The sequence below is a fragment of the Aplysia californica genome, unplaced genomic scaffold, assembly GCF_000002075.1.
Source record: "Aplysia californica isolate F4 #8 unplaced genomic scaffold, AplCal3.0 scaffold00373, whole genome shotgun sequence".
Lineage (NCBI taxonomy): Eukaryota > Metazoa > Mollusca > Gastropoda > Aplysiida > Aplysiidae > Aplysia > Aplysia californica.
In genome coordinates, this window is record NW_004797643.1 from 200,787 (window position 1) to 218,056 (window position 17,270).

Here is a 17,270-nt window from a genome sequence, read left to right on the forward strand (position 1 = left end):
GTATTTGTATGACCCATTTGTGTTGCAAGTGCCATGAAACTCTTACTAAAACTTAAAACCTAGCGTTTCACAACCATGCATTCTTTACTGGCTCTTACAAAACAAAGGATTCTTGACCGAAATCCCTTTAACTTTAAGTACATAAAAGAAAGGGAGTGCTTATTTAGGCCACATATGGCCTATATAAGGTAAGGGAGGGGGGTTTAGCTTATTTCGGCCACAGTGGCCTAAATTTAATAAGGTAAGGGAGGGGGGTTTAGCTTATATTTTAGGCCACACATGCTCAAACTACCCTTTTCAGGCAACTGAGTTTGTTCCACTTTCATAATGGTGCACCTTTCTCATTTAGTAGTTTTGTTTCAGTGTACAACTTATAAATTATCATATAATCATAATGAATATTGTAAGAACGAAGCACAATAAGCAAAATTTTGCTCCATCCCAATGGTTTGAATGAGGGCCAGATTTTTCCTTCATGTAGGGGCAAAAGCTAGGCTACCATTCTGGCACACTTTGGTCAAGTGAAAAGGTCAAATCCTCCGAATGGACTTGCGGGTCAAATTTGGGGTATAAAAGTGTGTATACAACATGGCTGAGTCAAAGTTACACTATCTTTGCCTGAGTGGCACTCTCTCGTACCGTCTCGTAGTAGTACATGTAGTAGTAGTAGCAGTAGTAGCAAAGATCGTGTAGAGAATCTTTGGTAGTAGATAGTAGGCAGTTTAGTGAACGTGCACGCAGCAGGGCGAATCGGCCTCGGTAACCCTTGAGACTTTTGTGATTGTCCACAAAGCCTCGTGTTTTGATGGGTCTAAACAACTCAGTGTTAATCGCATTGCCACATCCAACAGGCCTACATCTTTTTAAAAGGAAAAGAAAGATTATCAAAATGGTTGAATTCGCGTGAAAATCGATTCGGTAGAACTGGAACTATTAAAATAATTTGCTTCTGTAAACAAGGCAATTTTTATAACTCGGCGAAATAAAAACTATATTTACTGGCTGTGTGTTATTCTGTATAAATTATGAAACTTCAGGATGTATTATTATTTTCCAACATCTTTTGATGCCTGAGCTGTAGAGGTTGAAGTTTTCACAACACTAATAGATCTAGTACATGTAATAGGGCTTTCCGTAAAAAATGCATAGATCTCTACAAAAGCCGAACCACCGAATCGACCGGTCAGCGACCCGGGCACCCCGCTCTCCCCTGCACACTGTGATTACGTGTTGCTTCGGTATTGCATAATTCAACTATTATACGTGCGGCTATGGCAATTGGGATGTACTGACTGACAAAACAATTCACAGTTTTGTTTTTATTTTACCATATATTTGATTTTAATAGTGCAGGTGATAGCTAGATCTAGATTCCTTGTCTAGAATCAGTAGTAGCAGGCCTATGCTAGTAGCAGCCAGAGATCCTACAACTGCTAGATCTAGATCTAACTTATTGCTATGCCTTTGGGCTTTGGAATTGAAATAAAACGAATTGCACAGTTCTAGTTAATTTTAGATTCAGCAACTAACTGTATTTCCAGAGTTAATAATAACAAATCTCACCATAGCAATCACTTTTACTTTTATTAAAATAATTAGCTCCAACTTTTTTTTCTAAAATCTGTTTTGCGCAAACTTAAGATTTTCTCTACTTGTAGAACACAGAATTTACATTGTAAGCCTCTGCTCAGTCTTTTAGTATAGGCCTACATAATAAAATACATAGATCTATAATCATTTTATGTTATTTTCTGGATATTTTTAAAACTCTTTTTTTTTTAACATGTCATAAAATCAAATTATGCCATTTTCTTTGATAAGAATAGCATTAGCAGTGGACTTTTTAGACAGAGTCTCTGATTCAATATTTTTTTTAAAAATATGCTAATCAATGAAATTGCAAATTGATAATAGTATAGTCCTGTAGAGGATAGGTGGACTCCGGGGTCTGCATAGCGAAATACTAGGTTTTAGGATGTGAACCCCGGAGTCACGGTAGTGAAATAAGGTTTAAGTTTAAGTAAGGATTGGTGGACCCCGGGGTCAACGTAGTGATAAATAAGCAGGTTTAAGGTGGACCTGGGGCCCGGGGTCTACTTAGTGAAATACTAGGTTTTAAGACAGGTGGACCCCGGGGTCACCGTAGTGAAATAAGTAGGTTTCTTTAAAGATTGGTGGACCCCGGGGTCACCGTAGTGAAATAAGTAGGATTAATTTTAAAAGGATTGGTGGACCCCGGAGTCACCATAGCCGTAGAGGAATAAGAAGGTTTAATTAAGGATTGGTGGACCCCCGGGACACCTTGATTAAACCTACTTATTTGTATAAAGGTGCTTTGTAGTTGAGTTCTATGTAAAATTCTCAACAAAATAATGTACATTTGGACCGTACAACTGAGATAGACACTCATGCACACAATAACATTAACACATTACACACATATATATACAAACACACTATTACATTTACTCTCTCTCTAGATCTCTCTCTCACCACAACCACGGACAAAACAAACACATACACACACACAACTCTTACCCTTGGTCCACTTTTCATTTAGTATCATCCTCTATTTTGAAATAATCCCTTTAGCTTATTTGGGCCATATGTGGCCTAAATAAGGTAAGGGAGGGGGGTTCAGCTTAGTTAGGCCACAGTGGCCTAAATAAGGTAAGGGAGGGGGGTTTAGCTTATTTAGGCCACATGTGGCCTAAATAAGGTCACCCCCCCCCCCTCCCCAAAAGTCTTCTCCCAGGTCGGTGAAATAGGTCAGCTCCATCTACAGAACCCTGGGGTCGGAGATTGCTTGCAAGTATGTCGGAGGAGCCACATGCTGGCTGGCCTCCTGATCACTTATTTCATTAAAAGAAGACCGTGCTTCTGGAACTGTTGTTCCAGAGAGTTCCACAGAAGCGCTGGTTGCACCCGCCGACCTCTTCCCAAAAGTGTCTGTGCTGAACGGCCACGGTAAAGATTTTCTCTTCTGGTAGACGATGATGCCGATGATGACCAGGAGTAGGAGGATGGCTGCGGGAACCAGCAAGCCGAGCAGCAGGAGACGACCGCTGGAACCAGAACCTGAGGAGGGTAAAATGGAAGATGACAGACAGTGTCTGTGGGACTCGGCCTCTGTGTCGCTTCACGCCCGCATAGTCTGCTCCTCTCAAATATTGCTGCATAACTGACAACTTTTCAAAGCAAAATCCAGGCTCTACCCTTGAGACAGGTCAAGATGATGGGCATAGACCAAGTAAACCCTCTCTAAACCCGTGACAAATATATTTCTATATGCATTAATTTCAAAAGACATCTTAAACATTTTCTGTTCCTACAGGCCTATCCTTCATAAGCTTTTAGCGTTATCTTTATTATAGTTGTTCTGTGCCTACGTCTGAATGAAAATAGTCTGGGTGTGTGTGTGTGCCCATAAATAAATTGCATGAGAAGAAAGGAAGTAGTAAGAAAGATTTTGAAAATGGTATTCCAATGTAAAGCGCATTGAGATACAGTGGAAACCATATATAACATATAAAATCCCCGTTTTTTCCTACTCTTTGTCTCTATTAAAAGTTATCGGCAATAACAGGGCCTCATCGCAGCCCAACCGGTTATAGCAGGGACAAAGGCTCGTTACAATGTGTAAAAAGTAAGAGAGAGAGAGAGAGAGAGAGAGAGAGAGAGAGAGAGAGAGAGAGAGAGAGAGAGAGAGAGAGAGAGAGAGAGAGAGAGAGAGAGAGAGAGAGGAGAGGAGAGAGAGAGAGAGAGAGAGAGAGAGAGAGAGAGAGTAACGCAAAGATGGAGCAAGCCCACGCAAGCCATGCCACTGCAAGCACACGCAGCGTGTGAAGCGAGAGAGGGCTGCGGTGTGCTGCAGACCTTGATTTAGCCCGAAACCTATCAACACACACGCGTATTGTGTCACCAACGATGTCAAGGGCACGAGAAAATGCCTTTCAAATGACAAAAAATACGAAATAATCCAGGTTGTTGACAAAAAGCAAGCTCACCTGGCAGAGATTTATCGTCAGTTCGACATTCCACTAGGGTCGATTCACACCATTATCAAGGATAGAGAGGAGATAGTGGCAGCATACTCAAATGGAAAGTTTGCTCTGGATCGAAAGAAGATGAGACTACCGGATGCAGATGCTGTGGACCAAGCTCTTCTGATGTGGTTTAAGGAGGCAAGGAGAAAGTTGGTGCCAAAACCCCTGTTCGTGGGTACTTGTGGCAAAGGAAACTACCCATGAATAACTACAGCTGGATTAATCCACAAATGCTTACTTTCCTTGTATTTCTGATTTAACAGGGATCGGATATAACAGGACATTTTCTCTACTCCCACCATCCCTGTTATATCAGGTTTCCACTGTACTTTTTTTTGGGAAAAGCGCTATATATAAATGTTATTTTTATTATTTTTATAAGTGTTTCAAAGCAGAATTGCAAAAATAATGCGAGATTTATAAAGTAAAGATCTCTAACTATAGCTAACATCGTAGTTTTCCGAGGGCGCTGCAACTGCGAAAAAAAGGATCAACTGCGGCGCGGGCGGCTGCGGAATTTTGATTTTTTGCAGAATTTTGACAAATTTTGCAGCATTATTATGCTTTCAGACGTAGAATTGCGAGAAAAAAATTAACCTGAAGCGAGCTGACGATGTTAAAGTGATCTCCTTCTCATGGGAAGCCAGAAATTAGAGCACTTTTTTTCTTTTGGAAACAAAATTGATCAAGATCTAGATTCTTGTTTGTTTTATAATGGGGTGCCCACTACGGCTGGATCAGGTCGATCGCCCGACTCGAAACTGGAAACAAACATGTTGTTTTTGAGGTGACCGAGTTGGGCGATAGGCCCATTCGGCCCATCCAATCCGTAGTGGACACCCCGTATATGTATGATTTACGGAGCTTGTAACTAGTTATATGAGCGTCAAGGGGTGGATGTCAACAGAGAGGTATAAACAGGGAATCAGGCTTACTCTGCTCATCTCAGCTTCAACAGCACTAAGTCGATTATCAAGGTACCCCGGAAATACCAGTTCACAAGAAAGTGACAAACATACAAAGGAAGTAGAGGAAAATGACGATATTAAGGAAGAGAAAAGAGAAAGCAGCAGTTCCCTATGTTATTCCGGCATATTGTGAGCGTGACATTGAATATTATATTTATAAATCAGCCCATTTACATTTCTACTGAGCATAGGGAATGCCCCAAAAACACTTCAGTCATGAGGACATGCGAGACGAAATTTGTCTTTCAGTAAAAATGGATACATTTTTTAAAGGAAAGAATGCATTGAAAACAAATGCCGCGTAACTTCAGCTTCAGTTTACCACATGGCGCACCAGCAGTGGAATTTTAGTTGCTGCGGGGGGTTCCCCGCCGGCAGGCGCCTTAAAACGTCGGGGTCACGGGGGTCAGCTCCCTGTCGCCGCTCTGTCTGGGCCGACTTAAATTTTGGTACTTTTCAATGTACAATTTTTGGTGCATCCTTGTATTTATGGTAATTCTCATTTAGTGCACCCAAAGCACGCATTTCTGCTTTTGAGACTCAAAAAAGAACGGACATTGTAACTTGTCTGGTTATTTTGTTAGACGTGCTGGAGTCGTCAATGCTAAATTGTTGGGTTTTTTTGACTAGCGTGAATTTTAAAAAAGGCCTCGACAAAATCTGTCGAACTTTTGGAACATGAACGACATAGCATTGGTGCAGATACTCAGAAAAATTGGTATCTGCGCATATAATAGAAAGCTGTAGTTTTGCAACTTTATCCATCGGGCACACAATTCGCTATGAAGTAATTCCTCCAAATACAACTTTATGTGTCTAATATAATCATGAATATTCGCATATTTTCTCAAAAGTTTATAAAAATTATCATGAAGTTTCTCTATGAAAATTACAAATCGATTTAAATGCCAGAATACATCTTCAATGTAATACACGAACAGTATATGTTACACTCCAGAAATTCCTTACTTATTTAAAACGCTAAGTCTATGTTTTGTAAGTTGACTGGCTGAATAATAGGGATGACTTCTTGTAATTGAGTTACAAGAATAATTTCTAGCTTTCCAGGGACACTGAATCAGCACCTGACTTTTCCAGCTTTTTTTCCATTTCTATGACCATTTGCAATAACTGACAATGTGACTGACTTCTTTTCATTCATAATTGTGTCCGCACATATTTCCGACACAAAAACTAAGAATGAATGTGTTAGCTGTCATTATTTTTATTCCATACAAGAAGTTTATCTCTACCCATGTATTTACACGGTTTTGTGGGTTTTTAAATCGCTTATATTATATCTTTTTAGTTGTATGCAGGCTGCCACAGACACAGCATGATTCATGAACAACCACAGAGTAACTTTCTCTTGTTTAATAGTAATAGTAAAATAAGAGCTAACGCTTATCGTCTTGAATTAAAAAATGCAGATGTGCATTTTTCTTCTCTTATAACTTGACTATTACTACTCGCGCAAATTTAAGATTTCTCATGGTAAAAGACATGATATTCGTAGTCAGTGTAACACAGATTTTGGAGAGATCTGTCATGCCTTTTAAAAATTAACAATAATTTATTCATAAGTTTGAAATAAAATAGAACAAATTGGGTACTCTACAAACACTTGTCTAGAACAAAAACTAAGGCACAGAAACAAACCATTCTAACTCAGAATAAATCTCAAAATATTGAGCTTTTAGTACATCCACGTAATGGTTTTCTGTGTGGGATGGGGAAGAAGTTATATCGTTTTAAACATAGTCAAAAATGCGAACTTCCTAACCGACACCATCGCTTTGGGGCTCATTAACCCCGTGACCCCAATCCGGGGAGCTCTGGCGGGCTGCTGAGTCACGCTAACTAAAGGTAACAGAATCGGGCGAAAAGTGACGCCGTGACCAAAAGCACACATGTGTCTGGCGGAAAACTGTTATAACAGTTAGTACATGATGTGGCACTTGACCATACCCGTAAATTCCACCCTGGATGGGCATTTCTGAGTTTATGCCACCTTCACCCGCGGCTTTTCCTTCTGGGTTGTTTCTAATTCTAATTACGATCTCTACCTCTAACTTATTTATGAATGTTGGAACCATTGTTGTGGCTTGGTTGTGGTAGGGGTGGTCTTCTACCTTCAAATAATTCTCCTACATATTTGCCTATCTTCCTAGGACTTCTTTTGTCTCAAACAACATAATCGTCTTTTTTTGTCTTCAACACCTCCTGACAATCAATGACATTCAAACTGCCGGCTCACCTGAATTTGGAATTACCGGTAGAGTGTCTCACTTTTTGGGGTAATGCTTTTGCTAGTATTTTATGTTATGGGCTTGTGTTTCAAAACAATAATACAGATTGTATGCTGCTAATTGCTGGGTTTAGAAATATTTTATTTACTGTGTCTGTAGTGCTACTTCTCAGCTTATGATTAATTGGTACTTATATATATTTAAAGCAGTATGGAAAAAGAAGTTTAGACATGGTCGCAGTCCTTGCAGAATTTTTGCAGAATTTTGTCATTTTGGGGGTAAAATTCAGCGCAGAATTTTGAAATTTTCCATGCAGAAAACTACAATGTCAGCTATAGTGAAGGAAACAATCCATGTGACTTATAGGCTTTGTTCTGATCATCATTATTTGCAAATCAGCTCTTGAAAATTCATGTTTCGTCAGCATCTGTAAGTTCTTGACGTGCATTTCTTGAAAATAGAGAATACATATTTTCTGACATAAAAACTGACTTCCACACACAGACTCTTCAACATATCATATACTTCTTTTATATAGTTGTTGGCAGCTCTGTTATTGTGTGACTGATGAACATGTCAATCTCAAGAACAAACCAATCGCTGGCCGATGAAAACTTCTCTCCGACATGTCTACACAAACATCCATGCTACTGTTCAAATTGTCCAGGACGGCTAGCCATTTTCAAGAAAAAAAGTGTCCGTCTTAAACAGGTGGACACCTTACAGAGTGTCATTATATTGTCCAAAAGATACAAGAGGGGGACATAGGAAACGGCGGTCAGAGCAAGTGATTGTCTTATACAGGTAGTCTTCAGAGCAGGTGATTGTCTTATACAGGTAGTCTTCAGAGCAGGTGATTGTCTTATACAGGTAGTCTTCAGAGCAGGTGATTGTCTTATATAGGTGGCCATCAGAGCAAGTGATTGTCTTATACAGGTAGTCTTCAGAGCAAGTGATTGTCTTATACAGGTGGCTGTTAGAGTAGGTGGTTGTCTTATACAGGTGGCTGTTAGAGTAGGTGGTTGTCTTATACAGGCGGCCATCAGGGCAAGTGATTGTCTTATACAGGTGGCTGTTAGAGTAGGTGGTTGTCTTATACAGGAGGCCGTTAGAATAGACTTGAGTATATTTCCTTTTCTCCGGTATGTACAAACATAGATACTAATTCTGTTCTCCATGTCTCCACAAACATTCATACTATTCCCCATCCCCTCTATGTCACATTTATCATCAAGGGATGCCACTCTAAGCTGTGACACATATACACAAATGCAGCCCCACAGTGTCAGGGAGGGCTGTAGTTTACCTTTGTTTGTTCCCTCCCTTGGTAATGGGTAAATTGTAAATGGTGGACCTCTGTTTGCTCTACACAGAGACTCGTATTTCTTGCCCTCACAGTCTTCAGTGCTGAGCTCCTCTGACTTGACATTCAGGCTCACACAATGGCTGAACTTGTTGGGGGTCAAGGTTGATACCCTGGAGGGACGATCCAGAGAAAAATTTGATGTCACTGAGGGAACTCAGGGCATGGGGATCAAGCTGTTTTTATACATTAACAATCGCTGGTGAGGTTTGATTAAAAATCTTTGCAACCCCATTCGCAATAATTAGGATAATACGGAAGGCAGGCTGTTTCAACTTCAGCCCCAAAAAGCATGACTCAACAATTACATAGTTCTTTTTTTTCCCTTTCCTTTAGTAAGCATTTTACGGCATTTGCAACACAATCACATCATACAAGTGCTAAAGATTAGAGGTGTTACAAGAAAGTAACAAACAATAAAAAGAAGGAAGTAAAATAATGACGATACATGTTTGGTAGGAAAGGAGGATCAGACAACACCAGAGCACCTGCAAAACACCCACACTTACATTTTGATTTACAACAAAAGCTTCATTTACAGGTTTAACAAAATCTACCACAGTGTTGACTTAACTCATATATATGGAAGTCAAAATCGACAGACCCTACAGTAGCTCTTCAAACAACACGATCGTGTTTCTGTGTACACTCATATAGCCACCAACCAGCAATGAGTCAGGTAAACTCCAAACACTAAATCAAAACCCAACGTTTTTTCTTTTTTTTTTTTTTTTACCCCTATCAATATACAGTTGAACCTGTGTAAGATGGCCACCCATTGTCAAAGAGAAAAGTGGCCGTATAAAACAGGTGGCCGTCTTAGGCAGGACTGATCAAAATGAAGAAAACAAACCATTCCTTTCTGAGGACCTAACCAAAGGTAGCCGCGTTGTTGTTGTTGTTTTCGCTGTTTTTTTTTCCTTCTTTTTACTTCTTTTGTTGCTGATTTTGCGCATGGGTGACAATAAAACGAAATTTGTCAGACAAGGAGGATCGAGTGCTAGAGTAAAACAAACACATGGGTCGCCACCACTCGGAGAACGAGCGACGCTTCTGTCACAAGTTCATGTTGACGTCCATTGTTACTTTGTTACAGACTGAGTAAACAGTGACCACTCATCTCACTTACGATTTGTGTACGAGTTCTAGGCGGGGCTTATGGGTTATGAGGGATCACATGCTTACCTCACCAGCAGCTGAAAATTTGTTACCTATTGGTTAACAGTGGGAGGGGCCTATGCAACATGATCAGTTGGAGGGACTACCTAACAACAAGGACAGGTGGCTGAATTATGATGGCTCGCTTACAACACCAGAGGCCAATGCATGATTTATGACAAATTGAAAACGTAATGGAGTCACTAAGGTGGCCGTCTAGGACAAGTGTTATTGCTTGGTGTGATAGGGTTGTGTGTGGCCTCGTTGGACAGGTGCCTGTTTTACACAGTTAAATTATAAAGAAAAAATCCGGGGGGGGGAATGGAAACTGGCCGTTTGTGCAGGTGGCCGTCTTATAGAGGTGGCCGTCAGGGCAGGTTCGACTGTAATTCAGATTGTTTAAGAGGCTGGCTTCCGACCCTACCGGTCAGTGCCAATCTGGATCTCAGCAGAAAGACCAAGATACTCAATAAAAATTTCTCCCCACTTGAGAATCAAACTCGGGTCTCCAGCATGTGACAGCTAAGCACCTAACCACTACATCATGGATGTCAGTAAACTAAAACCTGACAAAACAGGAACACCCAAGGCAGCTCTCTTAGCACTCATTTCTCTTCTATTACACTAACAAGAAATCCTGCGTTACATTTTCATTTTTGTTTTGCAGCTGTGAGTAGGTCATAATTTACATCACTGTGTCAATTTTTGTTAGAAATCTTGGCAGTGTCTATGCTCATTATTATTGTGAGTAAATCTAAGTACAAACAATACAGGGTTTTCAGTTCTTTTACTGGACTAGACATCCATCTGATAACTCCTACCCGTTATAGGAAGTGGAAATCACTTTATCAATCCATTCAAAAGTGGTGGGGGAGGCAATGTCGCTGAGTCCTATCCAGACTTTCCCCGTCGCGTTGAAGTCTGAGAACATACAACGGAACAGAGGGCGGTTAAAGAAGTGGACATTTAATAATTATGGTACGAGCAAAGCTAGAGACGGGAACATTTGAGGTATGAGCAAAATTGGACGTGTGGGCATTGGTAGTATGAACAAAATTAGGTCAAAACGTTTCCACAAACATATCCTTGACGACAGACAAACTGCAATGACCAGAGTCATCAATAACTCCCATGAACAGCTCAACCTTTCTATTTCTCTATCTGTTTCTCCCCTTATTTTTCCCTGTTTCTCCCTTCATTCTCCTCATCCCATTTCTCCTTTTATTCTCCCCTCTATTTTTTCCTTCATTCCTCCCTCTATTTTCCAAGTTTCTATCTTCAGTCCACCCTATTTCTCCTTTCATTCTTCACCCCTTCTATTTTTATTTTTTCCTTCACTTCTCCCCCTATTTCTCCTTCTGTTTGTCTCTTCTTTCTGATCTCATCTGGTCATCAACAGTTACGCTTAATACATAACATAACACAAGTTTTCAGTTGCTTAAATACATAAATGTGGGTCCAAACTGCAAAAATTAATTCCTGACTAATTTGGTATTGATCCAACATGGTGTAAACCACACAACCTATGATCCATATTATCGCAGAAGTAACATATGCGCCACAGAGTTTTAATTCCAATCCTAAGAAAAAATAATTTTATTACAACCTCCCCCGCCCCCTTTTGCCCCAAATTTTTGGTACTTGTTCTTTCTGGAAACTGAGCATTTATATTTATATAGATCTAGCTAGCCGCGTCATTCAACCGCCTAAGCGACAAATTTACGAAAATCACTTTTTGATCTCTTTATGTAGAACAACTTTTGACACACCTTATGTTAAAATTCCAAGTTTGAAAGATTACTGCAAAGTGTTTCAATCCTTCAGTAAATCAATCACCTAAATCACACCAGTCCCCGATTTCCACGTGTTCAACCGTCCAAGTGCCAGTTTCGCAGCCCAGTGGCGAATGGGTGGTTGAATCACGCAGAATCAGTGACTTGTTGAAGTGTTCACAAGTCCCGTAGGCGGCTTGACCCACATGACTGTGGCCTTTGTCAAAAAGGACTGGAGGGTAATATCATGCAAAGTTCTGCCTTTACTTAGTTCGACTCAGATCGAACCCTATCCATAGCCAGACGATTTTGTCAAGGAAATTTGCGTAATCTATCACTAGGTTTGGTAGTGTAGTTGAGAAAGGGCAAGATGGTACCAAAGAATATGTTAACACTGACTCGACAAAGTAGGTCAATTGTGGCAAAAGTACCGACGAATGAATTTTTAAAAAAGTCTATGATCGACAGCTAAGGGGCGATTATTTCACATTCGGTACAAATAACTGTTGGAAAATATTTTTTCACGACTTTTTGCTTTTCTTAATTTGCTTTAAGTGTGCGCCCTTTGCTGTGTCTGCCTTCAACGAATTGTTGATTAGTTTATCAGTGCTGGGTAGATGATACTTAATTTGTCACTAAAAAAAAAAAGCAGCTCATAAACATATTCGCCCCCAAAATTCTCTTTTTAACAAACCTTCAACTTCAACTCTCCAGCTGTACACTTCAATTTGAACCAAATCTCATACATTCTACGTACATGCAAAACAATGAGTTTGTATACAACTGCCCTCACACAGTGGTTATTCATGACTGTTACAAAGAGAGTATACATGACTTGGAGATGGGAGCTTCACGATTATCGAATTACAACAGAGCAGAAGAGAAGAACAATTTGGTGATAAATAATTCTTTGACAAACTTGATGAAATTGCTTTCCCATTACTACAGATAGAATACAGGCAAAATCTATCTTGACTAAAACTTTCAAAGCCTCCGAGGTCTTTCTAGAGAGTACCAAAGAAAATGGAAAGAGTTACATTTTGTCCCAGACCACTTTAGAGAGATGTTCAAAAATAAGAACCTGTTGTTGTATGTATGTCAGGAGGATCAATGTGATGTATGCAAGGTAGGAGAAAAAATCTAACATGAAGCTTGCAAAAAACAAAGTGGATGAGACCAGGTTTTATCTAATGTGCATGGACTTGGAAGCGGATTTGTTAATATGGCGTTGAACGCATCTGCTGCACTATATCATAGCGGGACCAAATTAGCTGTCTATATTTTATAAAATTTGGTAACCAAAGATGTGAAGTGTCACATTTGGCACGAAGGAGAAGGACCATTGATTGCCAATGAATTCTCTTCTTGTATCAGTAACTTCCTGGACGTGCCTATTGACAATAAATAGGCAACATTCATTATATACAGTGATGGCTGTACTTATCAGACCACAACGCTATCTTGTCAAATGCAATCAGCAATATTTGTACCAGATAAAACAAAATTGTTGAACACAAATACCTTGAAAAAGAACAAACACAAATGGAAGTGGACAGCACACACAGTGTAATCGACAGTCACTGAAAAAAGGTTTGGTCCAAATGCTCATGGGTAATCTTGAACGATTGTAAGAAAGCAAAACAGTATCCCCCCCTCCTTTGATGTTCGATTTCTGGACCTGGCTGAAACAAAAATGACCCCGTTATCACAAACGTTCGTTACTTTTGATACACACTGAACAAAAACATCCAGTACAAATTGAAAGTTAAGATGAATGGACTTTTTTTTTTTACCAACTCCAGGAGGTCAAAAAACAGTCCTGCCCCAGTAGACCCAACCAAATAACTGAAACAATTACTCTTAACTTAGCAATTACTCTTAAAACTATTATGGTTCGCTTTTGTCCATTACTCAAACGCCCAAGCGACCATTGTCGCTCGTCGAGTGGCGTTGATTAACATGATTCAAACAACTAGACATCGTCATACTGTAACTTACGCAGTTGAATTACGCAGATTTTGGTAACTAGGTGTAAACCGCGTATGTCCAGTAACTTATGTAAGAAAGCATCATTTTAAAAAAGTTGATTACAGACCATCGTCCTACATCATATTATATCACATATCTGAATTTCAGATTCATAGGTACGAGCATAATGAAATAAAATAGTTTTTTGTTTATCCAGAAAAATTTGTCTCTTTGCTTAGGCGGTTGAATCATGTGGCTAGCGATATATATATATATATATATATATATATATATATATATATATATATATATATATATATATATATATATATATATATATATATATATATATATATATATATATATATATATATATATATATATGTATATAGAGAGAGAAAGAGAGAAAGAGAGCGAAATGCTCGCAGCTAAAGGGATTTGAAAACAACAACAATAACAACATATATATAATAGATATTAATTTATATGGCAAATCAAGACAAGACAAATTTTGACTGCTGAGAAACTTACAAGTTCTAATGAAGTCAAATTCCTCCTGAGATTTGATACTGGCAAGATTCCCCTGCTCTAGGTTGCATCCTTCTTGAGACTCAAACCAACTTGCTTTAGACGTTTGCCGTTTGAAACAGGAAGACTCCAATCTCTGCCAGTCCGGGGGACATTCTGACGATGCTGGAAAAGGACATAAACGATGCAATCAGAAATAACAAGTTTCTGATTCTTTTCAAAGAAGTTGGCGGGTGAGTCAAAAAAAAGCACCAGCATCTGCAGATGGTGTATGCTTCCCAGGAAGCTGAGAATGTTTCTGAGTGTTCTGGGGTCTGCTGGGGTAATAATATAGACTGTAAAGTGCATAGGACTTGCTGTGGAGCTGGGATAAGTGCAATACAATTATTATTAGTTGTATTATTATTGTTATCATTATCATTATTATTATTATCATTATTATAACAATCAATATTTTTATTTTTTTTATTTTTTTTATTTGCAGTTTGACGCTTTGCCGTCTCACGCAGAAGACATGAATTCGATTCCTGTGTGGGTAGAATTTTTATTGAGCATCTCAGTCTTGATTCTGGGATTTTGTATCCTTCTTGGCCCCAGTTGGCTCTGTCAGGCAAAGTAGAAGCAGCACACCTCCTAGATGACCTAAACTGTGTTGATAGGAGCGTAAAACTGCTCCGATTACTTCACCTTTTTCAGCAACAGCTAGCAAAGATTCCACACTTCAAGAAACCTATAAATGGTCTTTCTACAACTACAGTTTCAGTGGATAGGAGCATTGCTGTCACAGGTAGGAGACCTACATTCAATTTCCCAGTGAGGAGACATTTCTATCAAATATCTCGGTTTTTCTGCTTGGAAGTTGTATACCTCTCAGCCTGGGTTGGGCCTGACAGACAGGGTCAGAGGCCTGCCTCCTGAATAATCTAAATTGCTTCTGTGTTAATTAAAGCTGCATTCATTCCATGAACCAGAAACATAATGATATGAAAAAAAAAATAAAGTCATAATTGGTATCAGAACCCTCCCTCACCAAAAGCCTTCAGTGTGAGAGTGACCCCACGTGTGTAGCGCTCTGTGGAGGGTGTGATGCTGTCGGAGCTGAACACAATTTTTAACTGATGTCCTTCCGTATTGATGACATCTGGATGTTCGTTCCCACACCAGCTCACCAACACAAGATTCTCTGAGGGAAAATTATTACAGCAACAACTGTACTAAAACATCCCTTGCAACAAAACAATAGAGTAAAATTATTTTCCTGGACATACATTTTTGGTTTATTACTTTTTTCTGGTGGAACAAAGACAGGGTGGGTGGACAGACTGTACCAAAAATTCCCAAGATTCCTCAAAAACAATGTAACTGGGAATATCTCATACATGCTGATCTTTGTCACTTTGGGGATAAGGACCCTCTGCTGTAACCTGGTACAACGAAACAGAAATAAGTGAGTATTATTGGACCCAACTTGTGTTGACTGCTTTACTAATGATTTTTATAGGCTTTAGGTTATGTTATTAACGAATATGATATTAAAAACTGTTGCAAATGTCCTCTTTCTTAGGTATTGGTACCTCTACTGTATGTTTATTTTTATGAACTTGGCATACTGATACACTGGGAAACAGCGATTTGATGACACATTGAATCACATGTCATAGATTATGCACATGCATCATCTAACCACCTTCGTACCCACCAAGGTCATCAACGATCTTCACACTGTCAAATCCATCACAAAGGGACCCTGGCTGGGCATACTGCAGATCTGACTGTGCCACCTCGACATGCACACGTTGCCCCAGGCCCGCGTCAACATGCCACTCGCAGTACTGACTCTCCGAGTAAAAGCTCTGTCCCCGGTAGCGAGTGATGATGGAAGCTTGTTCCCCTTGTGCAAGATTGATCTGCTTAGGTGCGTCCGGGCAGTAAAAGTTGAAGGCGTAAACTCTCGCTAGAGAAGGAAAAACAATACAAAGAAGGTCACATCAATGGTTGACAGATATTCGATTACATTTAGACTGCATTGCACACATGAGTTGTATTATTTTCCAGCACTGCGCTTTGACTTTCTAAAAACCTCTGAAGACTATTTTTGTTCTTTTTAAGTCCACATAAAGACATAAATTTTCGGTAGCAAAAATGCTCGCCTGATAACAGATGCATTCGAGACGGCAAAAGATAAAGTTTATGAACAAAAAAAAAACTTTGAATAAATGATGAGCCTGATGACACTGGAATAGAACTCTATTCTTATCATTTTTTAAATACTTTCATCATCACACAATTAATTCTTGGACAGGTTGACCGTACACAGGAGTTAGCTTTCAGATCAGAATATTTGCCAAGGTTCAATAACTTGTCTTCTGCTTCTCCGCTGTCCCCTCTTTTCATCTCCCTTGTCCCCTCTTTATCTCTCCCTTATCATCTCTATTCTTTCCTCCCTTGTCATCTCGCCAGTCTCCTAGATAAGATTTTTCAGCCAGAATAACTCCAATTTTTAGATATTAAAACTGCCACAACAAAGGAAAAACAAATAGGCGACAATAGGGATGGAAAAAAAGATTACAAGGAAGAAAAAAAGAAGAGACAGGAAGGGGTGAAAAAGATGACAGGGAGAGTAAAAGAAGAGACAGGGGAGGGATGAAAAAGATGACAAGGGAGAGAAAAAGAGGTAATAGGAGGGATGAGGGACAAAGAGGTGACAGAGGAGGGAGGGGGGGGGGAGAGGTCACAATTGGGAGGGGAAAAAGAAAAAAGGAGGAGACAAGAGAGAGATAATGGTACGTCACTTTTGCAGGCTGCCCTGTAATTGTGAGGATGTTTGGCATCATTATCAAGACAGAGAAAGTAGAAAAACAGCACCCTCTCCTCGCACCCACACGATTTAGACAAGGGGACAGGGAAAGAAAGTCACCAATGTAAAGGCTCTTGTGGCGTGGGGACAGAGAAGGCCAAAGACAGCCCACCATGAATGATCGAATGACCCTACGGCGTCCATGGAACGGAGCAGAGAGATAAATATACCAAATATATTATATTGATTACGAGTACGAGAAGCAAAGTACTATGATCTTTCAATTTCAAGACAGAAGTTCAAACTAGCAATTCACAACAGTTTATTCAATTAGTTGGTTGTAGTAAACAGGGCCTCATCATTTTAATTACGAAGTGGCCAGCCGTACTTAAGTACGGCAAGACTGAGAGTCTAGCCGTAC

The 17,270-nt window shown here is 39.7% G+C and overlaps 1 protein-coding gene across 1 annotated transcript in view; it reads right to left on the bottom strand.

Annotated features, from left to right (window-relative positions):
• Window positions 1-2,669: 2,669 nt before the first annotated feature.
• Window positions 2,670-17,270, bottom strand: part of LOC101852709 — a gene marked incomplete at its 5' end in the record, with an annotated part of 15,679 nt that continues 1,078 nt past the window's right edge. Inside the window, 6 exon segments of the mRNA XM_005103459.3 lie at window positions 2,670-3,078; window positions 8,570-8,739; window positions 10,606-10,705; window positions 14,056-14,217; window positions 15,083-15,235; window positions 15,752-16,006. Of these exon segments, the coding sequence (XP_005103516.1) occupies window positions 2,780-3,078; window positions 8,570-8,739; window positions 10,606-10,705; window positions 14,056-14,217; window positions 15,083-15,235; window positions 15,752-16,006 (1,139 nt within the window). The 3' untranslated portion in view covers window positions 2,670-2,779.